This window comes from Rhinolophus hipposideros (assembly GCF_964194185.1).
Source record: "Rhinolophus hipposideros genome assembly, chromosome: 17".
Taxonomy (NCBI): domain Eukaryota; kingdom Metazoa; phylum Chordata; class Mammalia; order Chiroptera; family Rhinolophidae; genus Rhinolophus; species Rhinolophus hipposideros.
In genome coordinates this window covers 51,677,510-51,705,384 of record NC_138063.1, presented here as the reverse complement: position 1 = coordinate 51,705,384, position 27,875 = coordinate 51,677,510, and the positions used below count along the sequence as shown (strand labels likewise).

Sequence of the window (27,875 nt, the reverse complement as noted above, 5' to 3'; positions counted from 1 at the left end):
GTTTTAGAACATGTAAGTGCCCAAGAACTAATAGTACACTTAAAAGGATACATTTAGCAATGTATTCTTCTTGAATATGAAAATATCACCTTTAATTAAATTTTAAGTCAGAATTCAGCTTTTTATAGCATTTTATCAATTTTTCTGTAGTAAACTAACAAACTTTATCTAGACAAAACCCTATTCAAATAATGCCCTAATTTCCTAACAAACAAGTTTCACACTAAAGATAAACATACATAAAAAGGATGTTAAATAATTTTGTAATTTTATCTATGCTAGATAAATGCTAGATGATTTCTAACTAAATTTCTAGCTCGGTACTAGAGAAAAACCAGTATGTCAAAGACACTATGGTTTTTAAGCATTTTTATCAACTTCAACTATAGACAACATTGAACTGGAAGTGACAAGATACAATTAACAAAGTCTAATTACCACATGAAGTATTATAAAAGAGGTGTTTTATATGTATTTATATATATATAAAAGGTTTCATCCGTAATTATTGTAGTAAACAAACAAAAACTATAATTTACACTATTTTAAATAGTCCAGATTTGGCTAAGTTGAGGTTTCGTATTTTCTGAAAAGAATGAGTTGCAATACAAAACTGATGACTTGATAGAAAGTCACATAATCAACAACTCAGAAAGAACTGGGTGTGTGCCAGGTTGTACTCAATTTAAATATATTTCTCAGAAATTGAGAATTTGTATAGAATCTGCAGGTTAGTAGCACTATGAGGATGAGTTTAGGCAGTAACAGTGTTTCCAAAAGTGTCTTTTACAGGATACCAAATATTCCATGAGAAGTAAATTACATTATATTAAATAAAAAAGAAATGCTGGGTTGAACACATATTCTTTGTTTAAGGCCTAATACCGAGTTTCCCTGAAAATAAGACCTAGCCGGGCCATCAGCTCTAATGCATCTTTGGAACAAAAATTAACATAAGGGGGCCCTGCTCCTAACTCCGAAGGCTGCTGGTTCGATTCCCACATGGGCCAGTGGGCTCTCAACCACAAGGTTGCCAGTTCAATTCCTCAAGTCCCGCAAGGGATGGTGGGCAGCGCCCCCTGCAACTAAGATTGAACACGGGCACCTTTGAGCTGAGCTGCCGCTGAGCTCCCGGATGGCTCAGTTGGTTGGAATGCGTGCTCTCAACCACAAGGTTGCAGGTTCGACTCCCGCAAGGGATGGTGGGCTGCGCCCCCTGCAACTAGAAAATGGCAACTGGACCTGGAAGCTGAGCTGCGCCCTCCACAACTAAGACTGAAAGGACAACTTGAAGCTGAACAGCACCCTCCACAACTGAGACTGAAAGGACAACAACTTGACTTGGAAAAAAGGCCTGGAAGTACACACTGTTCCCCAATAAAGTCCTGTTCCCCTTCCCCAATAAAATCTTTTTTAAAAAAAATTAACATAAGACCAGGTCTTATTTTAATATACTACAAGATGGAGTCTAATATAATAATACATAATAATATAATATAATGTGATAAATATAATATATAACATAACATAATATTGGGTCTTACATAATACGATATAAGACTCAGAATAATATAATAAATATAACATAATACTAGGGATAATATAAAACCGAGTCTTATTAATTTTTGCTTCAAAAGACACATTAGAGCTGATAGCCTGGCTAAGTCTTATTTTCGGGGAAACAAGGTACGCAAATATACAATGTGCTTATTTATAGGGAGAAAGTATTTGCAGCATTTTTCCAAACTCATTTCACCATAGTACCCTTCCAATGCAATACTGCCTTGTAAAAACACAGCTGTGTTTCAGTCCTTCTTTGTAACATGCACATGAATCCACTAAGGCCACCTCCAGACTACGAGGTGTGATCAAACAATACGGTGAATGTTTAAATAAAATAAAAATTATTACAGTAAAAGACACATTATCATTAATCCCTCTCAAAATACTCTCCCTCACTTGAAACACACTTATTCCACTGTTCTTACCACTTTCGGAAGCAGTTCTGGAGTCCTCTTTTGTGAATGTCTTCAGTTGCGCTATCGTGGCTGCCTCGATGTCCTGAATCCTTTTTACTTTGGGAAGAGCCAGTAACAGATCCAGTGAATAAGGTGGATGAGGACACACCAAAATGTTTTTATGTGACAGAAATTGCCATACCAGAAGCGATGTGTGACACAGTGTTATCACGATGGAAGATGCTTTAGGGCCCACTTTAAAACACACCTTCTCTCAACTATAGCTCACACCAGACTGCACTGAGCAAGTTGAAACTTGACACACACTGTTACTAAGGTTCGATGTGCTGCTTCCCATATTGAAGATCCCTGCCTTTCCATTGGATGGCACTCAGCAGCAGCATTCACTGTATTTTATGATCACAACGGGAAAGGCTCCATATCACATATCGCTTCTGGTAAGGCAATTTCTGTCAAATAAAAACATTTCGATGTGTCCTCATCCACCTTATTCACTGGATCTGGCACGGTGTGACTTCTGGTTCTTCCCCAAATTCAAAATGACCATGAAAGGTAAATGTTTTGAAGAGATTCAGGACATCGAGGCAGCCACGACAGTGCAACTAAAGACATTCACAAAAGAGGACTCCAGAACTACTTCCAGAAGTGGTAAGAATGATGAGAAGTGTCTTCAAAGCGAGGGGGAGTATTTCGAGGGGGATTAATGGCAATGTGTATTTTATTGTAATAATTTTCTTTTATTTAAACATTTACTGAATTTTGTGATCACATCTCGTGTATATAGTATGCACTTTTTTTGTATTTGTATTATATAAATTTGAAATACTAATATATTGAAATATTAAGTCTCATTTTCTGTATAAAACTTATAACTGTAAATCCAAACAACACTTAAAAATATCCATCCAGAATTATAATGGCAAAGCTAACAAGCCATGTGAGTTGCTATATGGAAACAGCACTGCAGCTGGTTCACAGAATACCTGCCCATTCTTCTCGAGGCCAGTGTTGGATTTTACACTTTTGAATTATCCAAGATATTCAAGAATATATCCCAACCATAAAATGCAATCACTACCCCAAGAAATAAAAGGATACACGTCATCCTATGTAATGGAGACATAATTTTACCATTAAAATTTTACCATTTGCCTTCCAGTGACAATCAGGCCTCAGTTCTAATCTTTGCCAAAAGAAAAGTTTGATAGAAATTCTGAAAAATCATCGTCTTTCCCCAGTTCCCAGATTATGGTCTTGAAATACCATCTCCCACTGAAAGCAGCCAGAGTTTCTTCAAGAAATGGCTGATTCCAGGTCTGGGTCTGGAAATATCTTGCCATCTTAGACATCAAGAAAATTACCAAAGGACCAACTTAAGAAGGTAAACCAACTTAAGGTAAAAGGACTCGGGAACCAACTTAAAGAGGTTCCTATTGGCCAATTTTAGCACTAACAATGATAATAACCACAAGGAGTTGAAACACAGATATGCTAAGTCCATGAGTTTATAACAATACGGAAAAGAGAAGAGAGACGGGGAGGAAGGGAGGTTGACTGTACATCTTATCAGAGGGACACCTGTAACCAACTCACTTTTTGAAAGCCTATAACTAAAGAAAAAGACTAAGGCATTTATCCCGCCTTTATAAACTCTATCACTGAATGAGTAACAAAATATTAGATGAGCACCAGTTTCTCTCTACACAGGTACTCTAAGTAATATAAAGAAGTAGGAATGAAAGAAATATCGCCATTATGTGACCTTAAATAAATTAACTGACCTAAACCATATTTTTTAAAATTTCAACTTTATTGCCATTTTGGGCCTGATAATTTTGTTGCAGGGGCTGTCTTATGCATTAGAGGAAGTTAAGCAGCATCCCTGGCTTCTCCCAACTAGATGCCTACAGCACCTCTCTCCCTCAGTTGTGACAATCAAAAATGTTTCCAGACATTTTTCCAGATAAACGTCCCCGTGGGGGGCAAAGGGGATGGGGGAAGAAGGCAGTTCACCGCTGATCTACACATTGCACACTAGAGGCTGCTAACTTCACACAAAACGACAGACAGACACTAGGTGCCTCCTAAGAAAACACACCACTACCTACAAAGCAGTCTTGCCTCTCCGCACCAGCAAAAATAAATTTCAATTTAATCAAGCTTCTAGTTCCAATTGTAGGACATAGCAAAGACAGAAGAAAAGTTAAATGACACCACACGGATGCAATCAGCAAAATCTAGTCTGTTGGGAAAAGTCTATATAGGACAAACCCAGTTTCTTTAATAAATAATTTGCAAGAGAAAAACAGTGAGGGAATCTATAGATTAAGAGATTTAAGAAACATATCCATAAGAGTATGTGGCCTTTATTTTGATCTCAATGCCAACAAAAATTTAAATTTAAAATTTAAATTTAAAATTTTATTTAAATTTTAATTACAATTTAATTTTTATTTAAATTTTTATTTAAATTTAAATTAAAAACTTTTTTTAAACTGCAAAAAAAATTTAAATGCATTTGTGAGACTAATTTGAATGCTGCCTGGATAGTTTGATATTATCTGTTAAGCTTGTAAATGCTTACTGGTAATGTTGTCATTAAAATTTTTCCCTTTTCTTGAAGTCCTTATATCTCAATGCTTATACTGAAACAGTTACAGATGCAACTATATAACACCTGGGATTTCCCTTAAATAATGTGAAATGGGAAGTGGTGGGGTAGATGCAATAAGATTAACCATAGACTGGTAATTGTGAAAGCTGATCACAGGTTCACAGGCCTTCATTGTACTGTCTACTTTTCTAAGTCTTTAAATTTTTTCAAGATAAAATGTTAAAAAAAATCATGATCTTCAGCAAATATTCCCTACAGCTTAATCAGTCAGGAAGTATATTGCAAGTCCAAGTAGTTCAATTAATGCAAATACATTCTGCAACTAGTTTATACAGGCTCAAAATCAGATATTCTCTCGAGTACTTGAAATTATTAAACAGACTTCGACTTACTAATAATACCTGCTCTGAAATGGTTCCAGGGCCAAACCACTTCTGCTCATGTTCCCTGGCATGGGACTCTGGGGACTCCATTCAGTATTTGTTTACGCCCTTTGCAGATCCAAAACCACTTTCTTGGATTACTACAGGCTATAAATATATGTAGATACACCTGCTACTCTCCTCTATGATGTGGCAAAATGGCTAGGCTCAACTACCATAGCCATATCATTTCCATCAACTTCTGGTTTGGTTTCCAAAACAGTGAGAGCTACTCTTGATCAGCAAAATCAAATACTTGGGTTCCAGCCCCTTTCAGACTACAATCTCAAATTGTCTGCTATCCAGAGCATCCTAGAAGCTCAGATGAAAGATAGCTCTAACTATGTTTATTAAATGATTATAATAAAATGACATAAACATTGAGAAAATATCCAAATGTGTTTTTAAAATAAGTCAACCCTTATTCCACTGAATTTCACTTTCTGGAATATACCCAAAGGAAACAAAAACACTATGTCAAAGAGATATCTGCATCCCATGTTGATATAGCAATATTATCTACAATAGCCATGACATGCAAATAAACTAAATGGACATCGATGGATAAAGAAGTTATGGTATATATAACAGTGGACTATTATTCAGCCATAAAAAAGAAGGAATCTTGCCATTTACAACAATATGGGTGGACTTTGAGGGCATTATATCAAGAGAAATAAGTCAAGACAGAGAAAGACAAATACTGTATGAGCTCACTTACATATGGAATCCGTAACAAAACAAAACACAAAGAAAAAGAGATCAGATGTGTGGTTACCAGAGCTGGAAAATGGAAAGGGGAGAATTGAATAAAGGTGGTCAAAAGATACAAACTTCCGGTTACAAGATAAATAAGAACTGGGAGCGTCACGTACAACATGATGACTCCAGTTAATACTATGGTATATTTGAAAATTGTTAAGAAAGTAAATCCTAAGAGTTCTCATCACAAGGGAAAAAGCACTTTTTCCTTTTACTTTTTATATCTGTGTGAGATGATGGATGGGAACTAAACTTATGGCAATCATTTCACAATATATATGTCAAGTCATGCTTAAATTTATACAGTGCTATATGTCAATTATATCTCAAAACTGGGAAAAAATTTAAAAATAAAATAAAATTAGTCAACCCAGACAATATACTGTCACATTTTCTTGGCTCCAATAAAGAGCTCTGCAAGCTACGGATTCCTGGCACCCTAAGCAAAAGAGAAAGTAAATTCCAAAAGGGATGCATAAGCATGCCATTGAACCCTCCTCACTTTCCCGTAGAATCTATGCATTCACAGGGGGCGGGGGGCATTTAGAAACATAATGTAGTCAAAACCTAATTACCATTCAGAGACTTTTTCATTTCAGCTTATCCTTAAAGAGCATTAAAACAACAATTGAGCCCATGTATTTAATCTCCAAGTTTACTTTTCAATAGGGCAAAGAGCCTCCAGATCAAGGGTACAGCCATGTCAGACTATAACCTAATTGTGACAAATAATACTATTTATCCATATTACTTTATATATTGTCACCAAGAAAAACACCTACTTACCTTTCAAGTCCCTCCTACAACCATAGAAAGATTCAAATTTGTATTTCAGAAGGAACATATAGAAAGTGACCACAACCTGTTCTATACATTCAAAGATTATTTTTTAAACTACACTTATATGCTTCACTCCCCAAAATTATATTTACCTCATAGAAATAAAAAAGCAACCTAAAAATTGTTTACTAAAGAATAAAATCAGATGGATTTTGGCCAAAATCAAAATTAAGCAAAATACCTAGGGGTAGCCAAATTTGGAATAAACTGCTTGTCCATGTAAATCAAATCTCTTATCGCCAGACTGCTGGTATATAGTTGCCAAAAAGTGGTTTATGTCTGCTGTCATTTAATTATATTTATATACACATATCTCATTTTTTTAAAAAAAAGAACTTCAAGTAGTTTAAGTGGCAAAAATTTGGTAGAATTAAATGATTCTCCATTATGTAGCTTCTAAAAGCATTTTTCTTCTTGAACAAACAAATGTTATAAAATGAAAATGGCATGTCAAGTTTTTATTAAAACTTAATCACTGAGTCTTATAAAGCGGAATAACCATTATTATACACCCCACAAAGGTCAAAACAAAAGAAAAATTAATCTCAAAGTAACTGAGAGCTTGTTAAAACAGCTTCCAATTTTCCTACTTACCAATTTATCATTTTCATTGGGCATTTCAAAAACACATCTCAATTTAGAATCCATTAAATCATCAGGTTTTGCCTCTTTCCACTAAAAACAAACAAAACCAAACATGAGACAGAAGTAATATGATCCTGTCAAATAGGTTTCACCTCGAGGGACAAGTAAATGATTAGTGTAGCTGCTAGGAGCAGGAGTCTTTGGCTCAACCAGGATTCAATGCTGCACTCTGTCATAGTTACCTGGCAATGCCACAGAAGTTTCTGTATAATCCTAAAAAGACCTACTATCACCACCCATTAAAATGACACTACTATCTCTACAGATATTACAGGACTTTCTCCTTAATGGCATTTCTAAATTGTTTCTAAGAAATACTATTTCACAATTCTTTCATCATTGGGTTAGGGTTATCTGTAAACAGATTTATGGATTTTTTTAAAATTAGGTTTCTCAATTGAGAACTAAACAAATCCCAGTTTAAGCAACATTCCCCAAAATAAATTCTGTTCAACTTCCATACTTACCACAGCTTCCATATCTGAAGTGTTTGGTGGAGCAAAAATTGTCTGTACCATAAACTTGTGTTTACTCTTTTCATTGGGATCATAGTCAAAAGGCTGCAGCATTACTAAGTAAGAAGAAAGGACACATTACATTGTCTTCTGCATTTGTTTGCTTCTTATCCCTATTATCTCATTTACTAATATAATTTAAAGAAAACCAGGATGGGTTCAAGGAACCAAACACTGGACTACTGGCATTAAGGATCCAGAATCAACTTTATGTTTTCCAATTATTTTTAAATTGTCAAGCTTTCTGATTTTCTAAGTATTTAACAACCCACAAAATAAACTGATGGCCATTTAAAAAAAAATAAATAACAATCTATAATTGTCTCCTCTAAATTTAAATTTCAGAAAATTTTCAAAACTTTGTCAACATGAACTATTTTAATGCCTGCAAGCTTGAATTAAATCTAGTAAATTGTCTATTAAAACTATAATTTTAGGTTTCATTTTAGTAGTGATTACCTCTTAAAATTAGACAACGAGCGTATTTAAAGGAGAAATTCTAAGTACTGAAGAACTCACTATTATATATGTTCTAATACAACTAAACTTTTTAAAATAGATGTTAAACACCCATTCAAGAGTTTATCAATTTGTTTAAACCTGATTCTAAGAAAACAAAGTATACAAGGTAACCATATGGCCTCATGATGTCTAGAATTTTTCTAGCATCCTAATAATTATATTCAAATTTTTTCTAAGAATTTATGATTCTCAGTAGCCTACAAAAGAGAGATTTTAGAGGTCCCATGTGGTTAAAAGTCATGCTAAATTATGTAATATAAATCTAATAATGAATGAATCAGCAATTATACAAGATATGTATATAATACTATGGAAATCATTCCTCTGATACTTAAATTATTTCTAACATACACAGAGGGTACCAAAAAAATGTATACACCTTTTAAGAAAGGAAAACTGTATTAAAATTGTTAATATATACCGGTAACAAAAGATGAACACAAGTTACATTTGACTTCTGCAATTACAAAAAGTGCTCAAAGTGTCCATCAGTGTCCAGACACTTCTGATTACGGGACAAGTGATCAGTGTCCACTTGTATACATTTTTTTGGCAACCTCCCTCACCATCCCTGTATGTGTGCGAGCGCGTGTGCACAACGTCTGAGAAGTCCATCAAAGTTAAAAAAAATTTAAGCGCTAAATACATAGTAGCAGAAAATGCACTATAAATGCCCAGAATCCAGACAAAGCACAATAAACTTCCATTAATACCCTTCACTGAACAATCTTTGTAAGCTAATCACTAGGAAATGGATAAAAAGAAAACTTAAAGCATGGTTGTGACTTTATAACAATTATACTTTAAGGTTGCAAACCATGTAACAAAAGACAAATCTTAAAAATATTAGATTGGTGAAAAAGTAATTGCGGTTTAAAGGGTTACAAACAATTGCAAAAATCACAACTACTTTTGCACCAACCTGACATGTATATATATACATACACACATGCACACACACACACAGATTAAAAGAGTAAATCCATAAAACTAAGTGCTAAAGGGTGAGAGGAAAAAAATGAGTAAGTAGATAGTCAATCAGGGAAAGTGGCTGGAGGGAGTGTAGTTTAAATGACTCCTCATATGGAAAGGCACTGCACTAAAAATCAGAAGTTCTAATGGAAGGAGAGGAATATGAGGGCATGCTATGCAAATAAGTTTTTAATAAGTCAGAAGTTCAATACAAGGGGTTTATGTTGGAGAAAGTGCTTTGAAAAGTATACATTTTCTTAAGAAACATTAATACAGTAAAACAACAACCTAGAACCATCAAAGAAAAAGTCATTCTGGACAGTTTTATGCATTTCTAGGAATGTTAACTATTTGCATCAAAACTATTTTTAACCGTATGAAGAGAAATAATCCCATTTCTTCCAATTTAGCTACAGGCTTACAGATTTAGAGAGCGACTTCCAGAATGCATGTACTAATTGCTTTATCTTCCTATTTCCCATCCATTTTTCCCATGAACTGGGGAGCTGGACAAACAAATACGAAAGCATTCCTCCCAGGCCACCATACCACAAGGCTCACTAAAGACATCTTTTCTAGGACCTCCTACCTCTGAGTTTTTGACGTACAACTGAGGGAGGATTTACAGTCATCAAGAACTCTAATCATGGTATGTCCTCTATTGTCTTTGAAGTCAGGTTCTACTTCTAAATACTCTTAACGGGTCTGTGTTCTAGGCTTTCACTTTGTATAATTTGCTGTTTTTAATCTGCTGTAGACTTGAAAACCAGAAAACTGATACAGAATTATTATAATACCTCATAATAAGCACCCAGGCATTTTTTTTTAAGGTACACGTGTCTAGGCCATGCCCCTAGAGATTCTGATCTGGGAGAAGTCCACGTGTGTTCCTGCTCCGTGTCATTACGACAGACAGTGAGAGTTGAGAACTACTAGAAAGTAAGAGTAAATGGTCTCTGTGTGAGGCCTGAGAGGTTCTCCCATTAAGTAAGATGCAGTCTCTTACTTGTTTCCTATTTCCCAGCTATGTTAGATAAGATCTTTAGGGAGTACTGTCTTGGAAAATCTGAGGGAAGAAAGAAATATTTTATAAAGGGCATTAACTATGGCACCAGCACAGACTTCACAGCAAGATTAAGCCATCCATTTACGGGAGGAACCAAGTATACTCCTTGGACTCCAAGTAAACACAAAAGGGAGTAATAAAACTGAAGTTTTCAAGTTCAGAGCACCATTGGCATTTACAATAAAAGGTAGAAATACCCATCAAATTTGATACAACCAGCAAAAAAAGAAGCATAGCATTTTTTAAGCAAAAGATTTGGAATACTTCTATAGCTGCATGCGAGATGTAATGACATGTTATCCCGAAAATAAGACCCAGCCGGACCATCAGCTCTAATGAGTCTTTTGGAGCAAACATTAATATAAGACCTGGTATTACATAATATTAAATAATACTGGGTTTTATGTTAAATAAGACCCGGTCTTATAGTAAAATAAGACAGGGTCTTACGTTAATTTTTGCTCCAAAAGACGCATTAGAGCTGATGTTCCGGCTAGGTCTTATTTTCAGGGAAACACGGTATTGGCTAGAAATCTGAATAAGAATGATCAATTACAAAAATGTACTATTTCAAAGATAAAATAATAAGGGCAGAGAATGTGGTAGTGAGCTGCAGAAATAATTGATATAAGATTTTATATTAACAGTAGCTTATAAATCAACCATATAAAGAAAGCCCTATCACAGCGTTAAGGGTGAGAAATTTTCTGCAACAGTTTGCAAACAATAAGAGAAGAGAAGGACAGCATTGAAGGCAAAGCCAGAATAACTTAAAAAACTTTTCTCTCCCTCCGGATGAAATGCTATTAATTAAAACCAAATTAAACATAATCATAAAATATCAAAATTCAAACTGCATAAATTCAGGATATGAGTTGCTACCTGAAACAGTCACAGTCGACCCTGGGTCAATAATCCCACTGTTGGGCCTCACACAGTACCGACGAGGCGCTGTAGTCTTCACTTTGAAACACACTTTTCTATCCGATGGATTTCGCAATTTAAGATTTGTAGTGACTACATCTGTGAAGGGGCCTGTGAGGTTTAAAAACCAAAAACAAGAAAAAAAATTTTTAATTGGATACATACATATACACATACAGACACACATCCCCACAGCAGAATTCAAAATTAAAGGTATATAACCTCAATTTTATTTAAAGTATATATTAAAGTCTACGTACATAAATATACCAAATGACTAACAGAACTTTTCTCCAAGTGGTAGACTTACAAATGAGTTTTACTATCTTCTTCATTCCTTACCATATTTTACAAAATTTCTACATGAGCATGTATAATTTCTATCAAAAAAAAGTATTTTAAGTTTCGATTTATGAAATAATTCCACAACTACATTCTCATAGTAGTTTAGTACATTACTGAAAAGATCAGAATTTTCCAATGGTCTGCAAACCAGTGCCAATCTTCAAATTCATTTTACTAAGCCAAATGCAAAGGTCTATATCTGAAGATACATAAATCCAGTGACAACAGTGCTCTTTTTTTTACCTTAATTAGGTTTGATTCATTCACTCATTAATTCACTCACATATTTGTTAAGTGTTTATTATGACCACTGTGTCAAACGCCCTAGACACAAAGTTTTCAGGCATTGGTTCTACACCCAAACAACAGAAAATGGCAAAACAAGAAAACCAAAAATGGTGATCCAGTCCTGCCTGAATTAAATAAATCCAAATCATTTTTTTTAAAGGAGGGGAAAAGAAAGATTAGAGCCATTTTTACTCCTGCCTGAAGAAAAACCCAGACAGATTGTACAGACTAATTTAGACAAAATACCCGTTAATTTGGAGACAGAGGATAAAACTATGTCCCAATGGGAAGCAATAACCACACACTTCTAACACACAAGCAATTATAAACGGTTTTTAAAACAATCAGTTTTAAGTTACCGCTTTAAAAAAAAAACCTAGAAGACAGAAATCAAAGACAGCTATTATAAGGCTATCTTTCTTTTATTTAAATAAACAAGAATAAGCACATCTTTTAAAACTTTAAAACAAACATCTGCCTAATGCAACAAAAGGAAGAGAAATTTCAAACACAAAGCCATTAAAAGGTACTTATTTGAAGTCCTGGTAAGGGAAATTATTTTATCCTATGTTTAAAGTTTTAGAGTTACAAAATATTTTCTAACGAAGATTTAAAACTGGGATTAGAGGACAGAGATAGAAATGAGAGAACATTAGAATATACAGAAAGACTGAGAACCACTTACAGAAAAGAAAAAATGTTAATGTAAAGTAGCCCTTTAAATCAACAGGTATGCATGTCATTTTGCGGGGGAAAGTATACACAAGGTATATATGAAGTACGATCTTCTGAACAACTTGCTTTAATTACATGTCAAGTTAATCATTGAATTTGTGTGTTATTTCACACCCTTTGCGTCCTCTTCAATCCCAATTGCTTGCAATTTTTGATGAGCAGATTAACAACTCTACCATACATTAGCATATGAGTAAAGAAGAAAACTAATCTGTCCATTTTGCCACGTGAATCCACAAAATGGTTGCCTACAGACATATTTTAAACTACTGATAAAACCAGGAGTCTTAAAGACATAGACTCCTTTTCTTAACAGTCTCAAAGTACATAAATTACTACAGATTATTGAAAACATATAAAGTTTTATAGGACTATTTCAACTAGACCTTTAATTTTAATTTTGAAAAACTTTTGCATTTTTGTAATTATCCCCAATTTAGGGGAAAATACCAATTATCCAAAATAAAGTAAAATAACTGATTTTTAAAGCTGATTTAGAAAATAAACGTGTCAATTTTCATCGACATGTGAATTCTGGAATAGTACTTCAACTTTATATTGCTTAGCAGGACCCATTAATCTTCAGTAATAGATTGTGGTCCTTCTAGACATAAAAATGCAGACTATCTAAAGATGAAGATAGTGTGTCAAAAGAAAAAAAAAACACCAACGTAAAACAAAATTAACTGGATACGTTAGCCTTATCAATAAAATATAAAATTACCTATAATAAACCCACCTAAAAAATGAATTTGAGATTTTCTGCTCCATTGTGTCCCTCTAAACAAGCCTCTCATTAAGAGTTGCTCCCAGCAGTTTGAGCCTGTTTTCCCAGTTAAAATGGAAAATTAGGAAAGTACTGATAACCATTAGAATAAGAATAATCAGATTTAATAGCTTTAGGGGTCCTGGGAAGGAGTATTGGTCCACTCTTGTGCGTCACAGAACCTTTTAAGGATCTGATGAAAGCTTACTACCCCAGAAAAACATACACAGGCGAATATTCACAATAATTTTACACTGAATTGTTGGAGGTTAAAGGTGAGGTTGGGAGATTAAGGTTGAGGTGGGAGGGAGACGTGGACCCCTAAAACCCGAAGATAAAAAAAGACCTGATAAAAACTACCTGTACAGAGCCTCAAAAACAGAGGGAAAGAAAAACTATGTACTATATTTGCTAAACAAAAAAAACAAGAAAACACAAAAAAATCCTAAATCCCAGGGTGATACTGTCCCTATCACGTTTTTTTGCCTGACATTACGACTGGGTGATGCAATTGTTGGTGGGAGTTGGAGAAGAGGAATAAGGTGTTAGACATTCTGCAAAGCCAGGGCAGATGCACTCAGCAAAGCATTATGCCCCAATCTCACCAAATTTTCAAATACACCTCCAAAAATACATATTGATGAAAAATATCTTTTTCAGAAATACAACTATTGTGTAAAACAGGAAAAAATTGTTCTTTCCTCCAGAACTTTAAAAGGTGAGTTCACCATTGCAGAAAATTATTCTACCAACAGCAATGTCACTCATGATACTTGAATCAACAATACAACATATCTGTATCAGTGGATATTTGTAGGTGACACTTTCACATGATTCTACCTATATGCATAAATATTCTTTTGCCTTTATTTCAAAATGTTAAAGAAAACTGATCAGTCCTCTATTCAAGTAACTCTTGCCTTACTTTTCTTAAATGCAAGCTTATTTGTTGTAAGTAGCTTACAAGCATCTGGCTACTTCATTGTACCTTCTCGTACAGTCATGCCGAAACACTTACACAACCAAATGCATATTTCACTACAAATTAACTTTCTTTTTATTTCTCCCTATATTATAGTTAGGAAATTATGTTAAAATTTTAATTAGGTATGTTGGCAGGAAATTTTAGGCACGATTTTATTTAAGGATGGTTAAGAGACCATTACAAAATATAAAATATTAAAATAGAATATTGCATCCTATAGGGTTAAAAAAAACACCGCATTATATCAATAACCTGCTAATTGAATATTTATCCTCTGCAATGCTCAGATAGCTAATCCATTAAAAAAAAAAACACAAGTAAATGGTTACAATAAAAGCCAGGATAAGGGTTAACTTAGCCGGGAAAGGAGGTGGTAACAGGGAGAGAGTACAAGGAGGGAGAGATTACAAGGGAGGGTTCTGGTATGCTGGCCTAGTTCTATTTCTTGTCCTGAGCAGTGATTACATGAGCATTTACTTTTGCTAATTCCTTAAACTGTACATATTTTTCCTTTATGCAAGGCAATAAATGTTTTTATTTTTTTAGAAAAGCTGATCTTTGATTTAATCTTAAAAAAAAACCTGAAAAAACAGTGGAAAGCAGGGATTTCCCCCCCCCAGTTTTACTGAAATGAAAAGCAGTTTTGATGAGAAAGTGAACATTTAAACCAATTTATGTAGAACATAAACACTCACGTTTTGAAGATTTCTAAAATTCAATCCCTATAAATGAGGAAAATCCTGTGATTTGTCCAATATATATGCAGTTTAACATTTAGAAACAATTATTGCAATAATCCATTTTAAGATCACCTGATAGTCAAGTATACTAGTCACTAACCACAAGTACCATCTGATACATACTTTCTATGTTAAAAAGGAAATTTCACTGCTTATATGTAATAATATTCCATATAAAACAAGAAAACTCCACATAATTCAGGTTACATTTATTTGCACTCTCTTACTGGGGAAGGGGGGACCTACAATCAAAATAACTCTACCACATAATTATTATACATTGGTTGTCCTCCTTTAGTCTAAGGAGATTAGTTTTAAATAGTCGTAACATTTCCTGTCACTAAGTATTCTGCCCTAACTCAACTACAGTTGTCATTGCCAATAAGCCAAAATCCCATTCACAATCCCAAATTCTAACAATCAGACAGAAATGTTAACATATACAAACATGGTCTCTGTGTAACAAGATTTGGACACATGTTTGAATAAACTTGGAACCTGGAATTTCACAAAGGTAGGAAAAGTTGAGGGCAGCTCACCCAGAAGGCGATCCTTCCTCCTCTGCCTAAAGATATATTTCCAGCATGAAACACCTTTTATATTCAGGCAATATCCCGAAAATTCTAGCATTCAGAGCAATGATTTCCTATTAAATAGCGGGACCTTTATTCTCCAAACCTCCCAATCTTAAGAGGAACCTTCACGTTAAGCTAAAAATGGTACCACTCTGACTAAACAATTTTTTCAATGGTTATCATCCGTCCTTCCTTTGATAATTGCCAGTAAGTTTTCTTGAAATGTCAGGCTGAGTTTAGTGGCAAAGAAAATTCACTTGGGGGAAAGAAAGGACGAGAGCAGTTAGCTTTTCCCCTAAGATTTTGAAAAATTTCAGAGAAACTGAAATAATTGTACAGTGAACAATCATATACCCAATTACCTAGATTCTACAATTAACATTTTGCTCTATTTCCTTTGAGACATAACAATGTATTTATCTATCTCTGCCTGTCCGTTCATCTATCCACCTTATCTTTGATGCATTCTAAAGTAAGACCTCAGCACACTCACTGCTAAACACCTCAACAGGCCGATCAACTTGATTTCAATATTTGCTTACTGTGAAGAGAACCAAATATTAATTCAGGATAAGTAGTTGTATACGGCACGCAGCATTTCAGAAATAGCAAGTCCTCTGAGATGCAGCTTAAGAATAACAGGCAATGTACATGAACGTTAATTTGTGAACTCTGTGACATCCATTTTGGCTAGCTATTCAGAGGCCTGTTGTGAGACAATTCTCCATGGTCTCTAGCATTTCTGCATGTTTTGCCAAGTGGAGGCACTGGGGTCTTTTATCCAGAGTATCTTTTCAAGGATGTATTAAATAGTGAACAGTCCTGAAAGACAATGTCTCCCTCCTGAGGAGAGTATAGGTTTGTTTCCTGTCCAGTATAATAAAGATAAGCCTCCTCTGGAAAAAAGGTCAGGCAGGTTTCCACGCAGCCCATTATGAAAGACACAGGTTCCCTCAACTCAAAGGTTTCTCAGCTATGACACAAACCCACTATGTGGGTAGCATTCACCTGAACTGAACCCCTTTGTGTTACCACCATGGAATTTGAGGGGGCAAAGGAAACCAACTCAAATAAGAAACTTAAGCTGCCTGCATGCAGTGCCATGAATAATAGTAACATCCTTTGTCTCTAAACCTAGGAGTCTCGTGTCTTCTACCAACACCCATAAAATTGTAGCAGCCTAAATTTTCAGACCCTTCAGTTCTTGACAAGGCCTTTCTGAGCTCTTACCTATGAGGTACCTCTGGATAATTAATACCAGAAAGTGCAAAGTACCAAAGGGTGAATCTCTGAGGAAAAACATGGCTGACAGTATAATTCACATAGTGCATAAGCTGTACCTCTCTCATGGCACTTCTCACTTTCTTTTATTATTTATTGATGTACAAGTTTTATCTCACCCAACTAAACTACAAGTCCCTTAAGAAACATTCATTTCATCCCTGAATGAGTAATTAGCACAAGTCTTAAGTCGTACTAGCTGATAACATATTTGCTGAATGAATATACACTGGAAGTATGGTTGAATAGTCACATAGATTATTTTTAATCAACCTGCAACAACAACAAAAAATATCAGAAGTATGCGTATTTGCTTCAAATGTTTCTAGGTCTTCAATTTGTTTCAAATTGTTTCTAGGTCTTCATAAATCATTTATTTCAATATCACATTTTTACTCCTTCATCCTGCCTTAACTGAAATAGAATAGGTAAAAATCCTAATGAGAAGGCTAGATGCTCAGCTCAAATACGTAATGTAGCTGTAGCAATGCCAAGATAATGACTACTTCAGTGTTTCCACAAGCAAATTATCAGCTGTATAGTTTTCCAATTACATAAAAGTTATGTTGCTGAATAGTGTAATATTAATGCTAACTTAAATAATCATGCATATGAAGTATACAGAATACCTACTAAGAATTACCACAGTAATAGTAGCGTGGTAGCAGCAGGTAACAGTAAAAATAGTGATAACAACACAAGTTTTTACAATAGCTAGCCTTTATTGGGCACTCACCATGTATCAGTAACTGCATGAATTACATCATTTAACCTTCATAACAAGGCTATGAGATACTTTTACTATGTATCATCCTCATTTTACAGATGAGTCAACTCAGACTCAGAGAAGTTAAAACAACTTGTTCATACAACCATTACAAATACAATGCAACTAATACAAAGCAATGAAAGTAGGAAGTCAAATCAGGTCTGACTATGAGCCTAAACTCTCATAAATTCTATGTATTTTATGCAAACTATCTAGCTATATTTATTTTCTAATTCATAAGCACTCCAGGTGGAGTTCTGCAACATTAAAGCATGAAACTGCAGTCAAAACAGTAATATATGAAAAAAGATTTTCAAATGGATTATTGTATTTCTCTTGGTCTCATAGGTCAACAATGAACATTTCCTGAAACAAGCATGAAACATTGAGAAAATATTTTACATTTCTATTTAAAAAAGCCCTGAAACATTTTCATTATAAATTTTAAAAATGAGGTCACCTTAATTTATTTATTTTTTCTATATATTTTTTCAAATGTATTGAAATCTCAGACTTTAGTTTTTAAAATCTAGATAGGTGTAGGATGTGAGGAAACAAGACAAATAGATATTTTGGGAGAATGTGCAATAAATGCTTCTAGTACCATTTATAGATCTAAAACTCTCATTAGATTCAGAAGCCAAATATTTATAACATGAAAAAATGATCACAGTTATATTAACTAAAAAAATTACAGGCTATAAAAGTGCAGTTACACACAGAAAACATAAAAAGAAATATCAAATGTTAATAGTAGTAAGTAGGTGGTAGCATAACAAAGTGGTAAACATTTAACTATTGACTTTATAATCAGAAGGGATTTTTAAATGGGTATACACATTAGCTTAATTTGTTCATAAACCTTTTATTGGTAAAGTGATAGTGGAAAAACTGAAAAGATTCAGAAAACATATCTTCCAAGAATGTTGTCATTGAGGGTGTTGGTAGTGGGAACAGAATTCAGAAAATAAGACCAAACAATCATCTATCCCTACAAGTTATAAAAGTAAAATTTTTTTTGTAGCGAAAATAAACAGAAAATACTCTAGCTACAAGATACTCTATACATTTAAAGGTATGACTGCCCAATTCATGTCAGAAAGAGCTCAATGTAACTTAACACATGTGTGTACAGTTGTTATTTGTGAACTGTTACAAAATGGTTATAAATTAATTTACTTTCCGATAAATGTTTTTCTGCTTGTTTTTATATGCCTTGATTTGTGAACTGTTCCTACATAGTTACAAACATTAGACTTATTTTCTATTTACCTCTATATAACTTACCTTATTATTTAAAAAAAAAGACTTCAGACTGTGTAAAGAGGTAAATTACTAATGAATAAAGTAATATAGGAAAGACAAATGAATAAAGCAATACAGGAAGAACAAATGAAACCAAAGGCATCAAGTCTAACAGCAAAGTAATTTTTTTCTCTTACTATAAAAAGCACTGAATGTTCATTGTAGAAATCTTGGAAAATACAGAAAAGTTAAAATATAAAAACGAAAGACACTCCTAAATCCTAAAGTAGAACTATTGATTGCGAACATTATTTTCTTTCCAATCTTTTTTTGTTGCAAATATTACCATAAATGGGCTCATATTTATGCAACTTTTCAATGGAGGGCTGTCACCACCAAACATCACTAAAAGTGAGACAACCAGACATTATCTACACCTGATGTGTCACAATTCCACCTATGAAGTATTTTTACCAAAAAATATTGAAACCTGAATCTAATCAAGCCCTTTAAATCTAACTCCAAATTTAAAAGAAATAACATATCAGAAATATCAGGAATATGGGACATTCTCCTGGAGAACCTGGTCTTTTCACCAAGTGAATGGCATGATTAAAAAAAGAGGTAGGGAGAGGCACTGTTTAAGGTTAAGAATACTTGGATACAATAAATAGATTGAACAAACCAACTAAAAATCAGGAGTACAACTGAGGAAATTTCAATAGATTACATATTAGATGATATTAAAGGACTATTTTTGGTTTTATTAAGTGATAATGGTGTCATGATTATATATCTTGTAAATGCCCCTTTTTTCACTTATTAGAAATGCAAGGTCAAATATTTAGGCTTGAAATGTTGTGATATCCAAAATCTGTTTTAAAATACTGCAGCAAATAAATTTAAAAAATATGGTAAAATGGTAATATTAAACTTAAGTATATGAAGTTATTAAATTTAAGTGTATAGAGGTTCATTATTATGTTTGTATGAATGCAAGTTTTCCTAAGTTTCAAACTTTTTATTGAGTAATTTGCATCACATTTCAGTTAAAATTAAGCATTTGCAAATAATAGCCTCCTCTTACACTTCATGTTTTTAACAAGGATTTTCCTTTAGTAGTTATACAAAACAGCATTACATTTTGTGGTCTATACACTATAATAAACTAGCAAACATTTAATTTTCTCTTAAAACAACTTTTTTTGGTTGAAGGAAAGCAAGACTCATCCTACCCTATATTAACTACTATCACTTCTGAAAGGAAGACAAGATTTCACCGAATGGGTCAGTCAAGATACAAAAGCAACAACAAAAACAGAGCTCAGAAAGTGCCTCTGAGAAAATAAAAGGGTGCTTGCTAACAGACTAGATTTTCTTCACAGGCCATCTATGCATGGCCTGGTTAAGAAAGATCTTAAAGGAAATAGAAAAGGTAACTTAGTACAGTTAACCAACAAAATTATCAACACTAACAATGACGAAATAGCAAACCTTGAAGAACTTAATCAAGGTTTCCCAATTCTTTGTTTTTCCATTTCGTAGAAAAAGGTTTTTTGGACTCAACTGTCATATGTATTCACAAACCTTTAGGACCAGAACAACACCCAAGAAATCACCTAGTCCTACTTCTCACCTCAAAAATGAAAAAGGTGAAGCACAAAGAATGAACAATTTATCTATGGCTAGTCAGCTCTTAACAAAATACCCTACTCTCCCTTTCCTGGAACTACAAAACTTTGAAAGCACACCTACCTGCAATGGCAGATGAAAAACCCTACTGAAAGACATCTAAGACTAAAATCATGGGAATTACAGCAGAAATCATCTTAGTCTTATTAATGCAATCGATGTTTTCTGGGCAATCATCCCATGACTGATCTTGTTACTACTGATATAAAAATAAAAAAAAAATGGGCATGTAGTTCACAGTGCAGTTTGGTACTGGAAAATATGTAATAAGTATAAATACTACATAACGTGGTAAGCACTGTTATCACAGGGAAGCACACACTTCGACAGTGGCATGAAGAAGGTAATGACGAATTTAGATTGGGCGAATCAAAGCCTTCACAAGAGGAAGTGATTCTTAAACTGGAGACTGTCTAACAGAAATGAAGGAGAACAATATTCTGTAAAGAGCATGTGCAATCTTGCAACAGCTTAAAGTATTTGGGAAAATGGTTTTATATAACCAAAGCTACGGGTAAGAAAGAAATAGAGAGGTAGGCAGCGAATTTTGGACTTTTTCAAGTACATAACGAGAAAATACTGTGGGTTCTTTTTCTTTAACCAATGGAGCAACAATATCAGGTTTGCATTTTTCAAAGGGTAGTTCTAGCAGCAGTGTGGAAAACAGACTGGAGAGAGAGGGGCACTGAAGAGGTACTAGCCTGCTGACCAGCAGAGAAAAGATAAAAGATAATCACCTGAAGCAAATGAATCATCCAAAGCCCAAACCTCTCACTGAGAACCACATCCCTATAACCAAATGCCTACTAGTCACCTCTTCATTAATGTCTTGAAAGGACCTGAACATATCTAAGATATGTAATGAGATCATGTTCTTCCTCCTACCATTTTCCCCCCACTCCCAAATAAAAGGAACGTATTTGGTCTTCATCCAGACACCCAATGTTTCTTAGTTGAGTGCATACCACCACCATTCCTCCAGTTATGTAAGCCAGAAATCTCAGATATCCAAGATACCTCTATTCTCAGTGCTCATAATTAACAGACTGCCAATTCTCATTGGTTTGACCCTCTTTAACTGCACATAATCTCCAACACCATTCCCTCGGTCCAGGTTGTCACCTCTTACCTGGACTACAGCAACTGCCTAATTCATCTCTATCTCCCCTCTAGTATTACTTCAATTGCTACCAGATGATTGATTGATTGATAGATAGATAGATAGATAGATAGATAGATGATAGATGGATAGATACAAAAAAACAAATGTGATGTCTCTCCATTCCCTGTACCAATACCATTCCCCCCACTTAAAATCCTTCAGTGGGTTAGGATAGAAACAAAACTCCTTACTTAAACCAACATCACACTCATCTTGGCTGTTTCCACTACTGTCACATTGACTCTTTCAGCCTTATAAATAACATGAAATGTTATTTAACATGTTAAATACGTAAATATTTTACGTATTTTCCCTCCTGCCACAAGATCTTTATATATGCTGCTCCTACTGCATTTTCCTTTCTTCTTCACCAAGATAACTTCCAGCCATTCTTGGAAAATCTTAGTCCAATTGTGACAGCCTTGCCTGACCACACTGAAATCCATTATTTTATATTCTCATAGCACGACGTATCTCTTATAGCTACATTTTCTTCTGCTGATAATCTGGTTAGTGTCTATCTCTTCCATTATAATTCCCTCATGAAAATAAAGACTGTTTTACTTAAAATCATAGTTCCAACATTTATTCATCACACATTACTGTAGCAGAAACTCAAATCTTTACTGTATAACTGAATGAATTAAAATAAATTTAAAAGTACAGATTAAAGGGGACAGGTTCAAGGGTTATCTCTGAGATGCAAAAATACACATTTTAATTATTAGATGTGCAGAGTATTTCTGATGTAAGTAATGATGATACCACTAAAAAATAAAATAATATGGGAAGAGGAGTAGGTGTGGGTAGTGAAAACCCAGTTAATATGTTTGAAATTCCTGAATAACATTCAAATTCAGATAGTAAGTAATTAGTATGTATTCCAAAACTGACTGAATTAAAAATATAGATTTGGGTGGGTAACGTGCAGAGAGAGGAAGGAAGAGAAAGAGAAGCCCTCAAAACAATGAGACTGAACAAGGAAAGTTCACAGAAATAAAATTGAAACCAAATCAGAATCTCAGAAACACCAGCATTTAAGAAAAAGAAGACCACAAATCAGACAATAAAGGGAGCAAAGAAGAAAATCAGAAGACAACTGTATCATAGAAGTCAAAAGAATTAGTTTTGTTAAAAAAGGAAGTGTCAATAACGTCAAGTACCAAAGAAAGGTCAAGTGAGATGAAAACTGGAAACGATCAGCGCAGTTAGCAATCAACAAGTAGTGAGGACAAAGACAGTAGTACAGTGGCTACAGGAGGTAAGGAGCAGGAGAGCCAGTGAACATTGACTATTTTTCCAAACTGATTGCAAAGGAAATGAAGATCACGAAGGAACATGCACCAGAAGGAGTTGGGAGTCAAGGAAATATTTTGTTTGCTTGTGAAATGAATGACTTAGGTGTATTTATATGTTTAAAGGAAGAAGCCGGTGGTTGAAAACATGAGTGGGAAAATTGCTGATGGAACATGGTCTAAGTATGGATCATGAGGATTTTTACCTTAACCAGAAAAAATAGCATAACAAGCTTGGATATGAGGATTTTTCTTTCTCAGGGAAGAAAGTATGGATTATGTGCAAGTTAACAGGTGTTACAAGAGGAGATAGCACATCATAGAAGGGCTTGCATGGCATACTAAAAAAAAAAAAAAAAATCAAAATCAGACTTTTATCCAGTAGGCAATCTAGTTATTTGAAAGCTTTTAAGGAATGGAATAATAAGATGACATCTATGTCTTAGGGGTGGGGAGGGTGGAAGAAGAATCACTCCAAGGTTTTGCTGTAGCCACTGTGAAATAGAAGGTCATCTCAAACACCTAAAAACATGCCAAATATCCAAGCGTAGAGGTATTCTGATCTTCACTTGTGCTTCTTCTTAGTGATGTGCTGTTAATTAAAAAATGAGGACACATCACAGGCCCCTTGGTCCCTAAGAGAGCTTAATTTTCTTTATTGGTTTGTTATTGTCATGGACCACCTTCAAAACAATGGTTTTGGTCTATTTTCCTCTTTCTCTGATCATTAAGAGAAAGAATATATTTGCAATTTGTTTTCGTATTTTCTAGACTTTCTTCTTTAAACTTTCCTCCAAAATTACAAATAAGTAGGAAAAATAAAATGTAATATAATAAAAAATAAGAAATTTTACGGACAAAAAATAGTCTCTCACATGTAATAACAAATTTCAAATCTTAATTCTAGGTCAAATTATTGCCAGGGTTTAAATAGAATTTGAAAATACCTACGTCATCTTTTTTTTTTTTTTGTACTAATGTAAAAAAAGAGCTACTTTAGAATCCATTACATCATTATGAAAGCACTTACACATATTAACAATTATATAAAACAAACAACAAATTTTTTGAATACAATATTGACATATGCAGAAAATGAATTAAATTGATATCTGCCTCTCCACAATTGTGCTAAGTGCTGATAATTCATATCATGAGTGTGTTATGCATATAACAGAAAAACTCACCCAATCTCAGAATGACTAAATGAGTCACTCTTGGAGAAACCTATCAGTCAAATGTTGAGTCAAAATAATTCAAAAAAACGTACTAAAAGATGACATTTTGCAAACTATCCTTTGACAGACTTTTACTTCAATTAAAAATTATAGGTGATTTAGGGCAAGTCTTTTAAATGAGTTTTTATATCATCACCAAACTAAGCATAAGGAGACTGTTAATTCTAAATTAATCTGCTTACTTACTATTAAACTGCGCACTGGAATACAGAGAGGATTCAGTCAAAGCTAAGTATTTACTTTTGACTAAAAGAACAACATTAAGGAGGAAGAAACCAAATAACACCAAGTGACACCTAATTCATCCTATCCCTCCTTTCCCAATCCTCCCCATTACCCCACCTGTAAACAGAAACACACAGCAAAGCACTGGGTATCTAAGTATAAGCCATACATTCTCTCACATCTGTAGTAGAGCAAACCACTAACTCGCTTGCCCAACCCTTTCCCAGCTCCTCAATTGAAAACAAGCTTTTTCCTAGAATGCTTCCTTAAGGAAAGAGAGGGCAAGAAGGAGGGGCTTCTTTCCTCATACATACTTGTTTTGCCTCTGACATAACATCTATATGCCTTTGATGTCTCCTTCAGCTGATAGCTGCTGAATGAATTACTCATTGCTTAAATACTCTTAATAAACACAGGGATAGCACAAAGCTTTCAGTAAGTGTCTGCTAAATAAATGACCCAATTGAATGTGTCCCTATAAACTTTTCAATGAAACACTTTTTCAGTCAATTTGAAAAGGTAGTCATTGATGTCCAAACTTTTAAAAATGGGCATTGTGAATTACTTTCATCCACAGCACTAGAACAGCCTATTCTATATGCATAGCTAATAATTCTTCAATACATAAAATAAGTAAAGTATATGGATAAGTCATTGTATAATGTTTTTGGTTAACTTGCTTCTCTACTATTATTAGTCTCTTACTATGGCAACATTACAACTTCTCTAGGGAAAAAGCTTCAAACTTTGGATATTTTCTGGCCTAAACCTAGTTAAAAAGGCTTCTAAGTCCCTAACAGCAAAACACACATGGTTATCCAATAAAGGAAATTTCCTCTATAAACTCAGCCTGTCAAAAAGTAAAAGCAAAATACTTAAATTCTGGAAAGAATACACACCATAAAGGTTTACATTAAATTCCTCCAATCTAAAATAAGGACTATTTGAATTAGGTAATTTCATGACTACCCACAGGCTTTTTTTTCCTTTCAGTTAAAACTATGTATAATCATGCCACACGCACCAACTTGAAGCGTAAAATGCACTCAGTGCCCGTCAAGGTATTTCGTAGTTGTCTTAAAACCAATCCTTACCTAACAAGCAGCTCACTTACATTTCCATTCAAAGATACTTGCAAATGCACTAAAGAGCTTGCAAAATAAAGGAATTATATAATATTACTCTAACATAATGCCAGGATACACTATTTTAAAATTCCTAAAACTATTTACAACTTTTCTTATGAAAAATATCATTGTGCTGAGCGACACGTTATCACCCTTGTCAGGCGTTTGTTGAAAAACCGCAAGTGAAAAGGCAAAAGTCACAAACACTTCAGACTCCGCAGCAAAGAAAGCTTACTGAAAGGACTAAAGGAGCAAATACCAGGTCTGCTCCGCGCGGAAGGTAAGCTGAACCGTCCTATCGGAGGGCCAGGAAGACGTCTGCTCACTTGCTAGCACTTCTCGGGCTGACGCAGAGCTTTCTGCCCGCACGCGCCTGGGTCTCCGCCAGCACAGCCCGCTAGCTCAGAACCCGAGACTCCAGGGGCTTCCCGCCTCCCTAGCGCTCCGGGACCTCACAGCCCACTCGGAAACTGGGCAAAAAGGCAGGGAGCCAAAGCCTCGGCGTGGGCCGGGAGCGGGCTCCACCCAGCCCCTCCGCAGAAGGCGGACTGAGGCACCGGCGGCCGAGGAGTGCTTCCCTCTCGGAACCGAGTGCAGGGGCTGCCGCGCCTCGCCGCGCCCCGCGCCGCCTCTGACAGCCCGCGCGGGAGACCGCGGCACTGGCGCCCGCCCGAGAGCCCCCCTCTCCCAGCCCAGAGCGTGAGCTCTGAGGTCACCGCCCACCCACGCCCTCCCAGACAACGCCCCACGGCCTCCAGGACTACGGACATGTGCCAGACGCGGCCGGCAGCGCGGGCAGCACCGAGAGGCGCCCCCGCGGGACCGCAAGATGGCGGCGGCGGCGGCGCCAGGGCCGGGCCCCTCCGCCGCGCCCGGGCTGGCGCGCGCACCGAGGCGCGAGCGGCCGAGGGAAGGAATGGGCCCGGCTGCGGAGAAGGCAGGCAGAGGGCCGGCGCCAGGCGCCGCGGGACGAGGAGAGGCTGGGCCGTGGGGGAGGGGACGCTCACCTAAGGCCCGGGCCTCCGACCTGCCCTCCACACCCACCGCCGCCCCAAATCTAGCCCTCCGCGCGCCCCACCCCAGTCTGGGGCTGCCTTTTGCCTACCTTTGAATTTAAGGTCTGTGGGCGGGTCCAGGACCAGGATCTGCTCGTGCTTCGCCATGGCCCCAGAGGCGGACGCCATCGGAGACAGCGCAGAGCGGGGGCGCGCCCGCGGCGGCGGTTTGCTGGCTGGAGGCGGGGGACGACGGCGGCACCGGCTCACCCGAGCTCTGTGATGGGGCCAGCGCACAGCTCCCGCACCCCGACGCTTGCCGTTCTGTCGCCGGGTCGGTAGGCCTCCCGCTGGGTCAGCAGCTTCGGATCTCACAACTGACTCAACCTCACACCAGCCGTCGCGGCCACGCGCACTGCGATCCTCGGCACCCCACGTGACAGCTTCTGCGTGCCTACGTGCGCGCCCCGGGAGCCAGGACTCCCTAGCACTTGTCCCGCCTTCCAGTCCTGCCCTAAGAGGCTCGGGCTGTTGCGCCTGCGCACTCTCGGCCTCGTAGGCGCCCGGAGCATAGCCAGCTGTCAAGGGAACGGGTGTGGACAGGGGCGGAACCAAGTTCTGTGGAACTAATGTGGTTTGCACTGCCAGGCAGGAGGGCACAATCCTCGTTCACGCTTCGCTGCTATTACAAAACTGGAGAACCCGCTGTGGTAGTGCATCACCATCTCCCAAACAGGAATACCTAACGGAACGAAGAAGTAGTCAAGTCTCACTCACCACAACTCCCAACATGCTTTGTGCGGAGGGCGGAGCCGCTGCCTACGGCCTGTTCTTTTTGCGGCACTGCGCGATGCTTGCTGGGAATTGTAGTAGTGGCTGTTCGTGGACGGGAAGGAGAGTAATGTCTCTTGGAGGCCAATGGGTTTGGGCGTGCTGACACTCATTTTGGCTCTCCGATGGCCTCTCGTCTGCGCTAAAAAGAAAAACAAAAACTTTTGGAGACTGACCTGAGGTTCCCCTGGTTAGAAATAAAAATATTCTCTGTGGAAAACATGCCGGGATTTGTCGGTTTTCTAATCCTACCCGATCCTCTATTAGTAGAAGTAAATTCTGTGTCGTATTCCAATCCAATCTCTTCTGCTTCCTGAATA

At 36.3% G+C, this 27,875-nt stretch overlaps 1 protein-coding gene across 2 annotated transcripts in view; it reads right to left on the bottom strand.

The window, feature by feature from the left end:
- Window positions 1-27,525, bottom strand: part of VAPA (VAMP associated protein A) — a 38,615-nt gene extending 11,090 nt beyond the window's left edge. The window contains exons 1-4 of one of the 2 annotated variants that reach the window (XM_081077984.1): window positions 26,835-27,525; window positions 11,220-11,372; window positions 7,730-7,833; window positions 7,212-7,292 (exon numbers count right to left, since the gene is read on the bottom strand). In XM_081077984.1, the coding sequence (XP_080934110.1) occupies window positions 7,212-7,292; window positions 7,730-7,833; window positions 11,220-11,372; window positions 26,835-26,913 (417 nt within the window). In that variant the 5' untranslated portion in view covers window positions 26,914-27,525. The remainder of the gene's footprint in view (window positions 1-7,211; window positions 7,293-7,729; window positions 7,834-11,219; window positions 11,373-26,834) is intronic. The other variant, XM_081077985.1, reaches the window with a different exon arrangement.
- Between the last annotated feature and the right edge of the window lie 350 nt (window positions 27,526-27,875).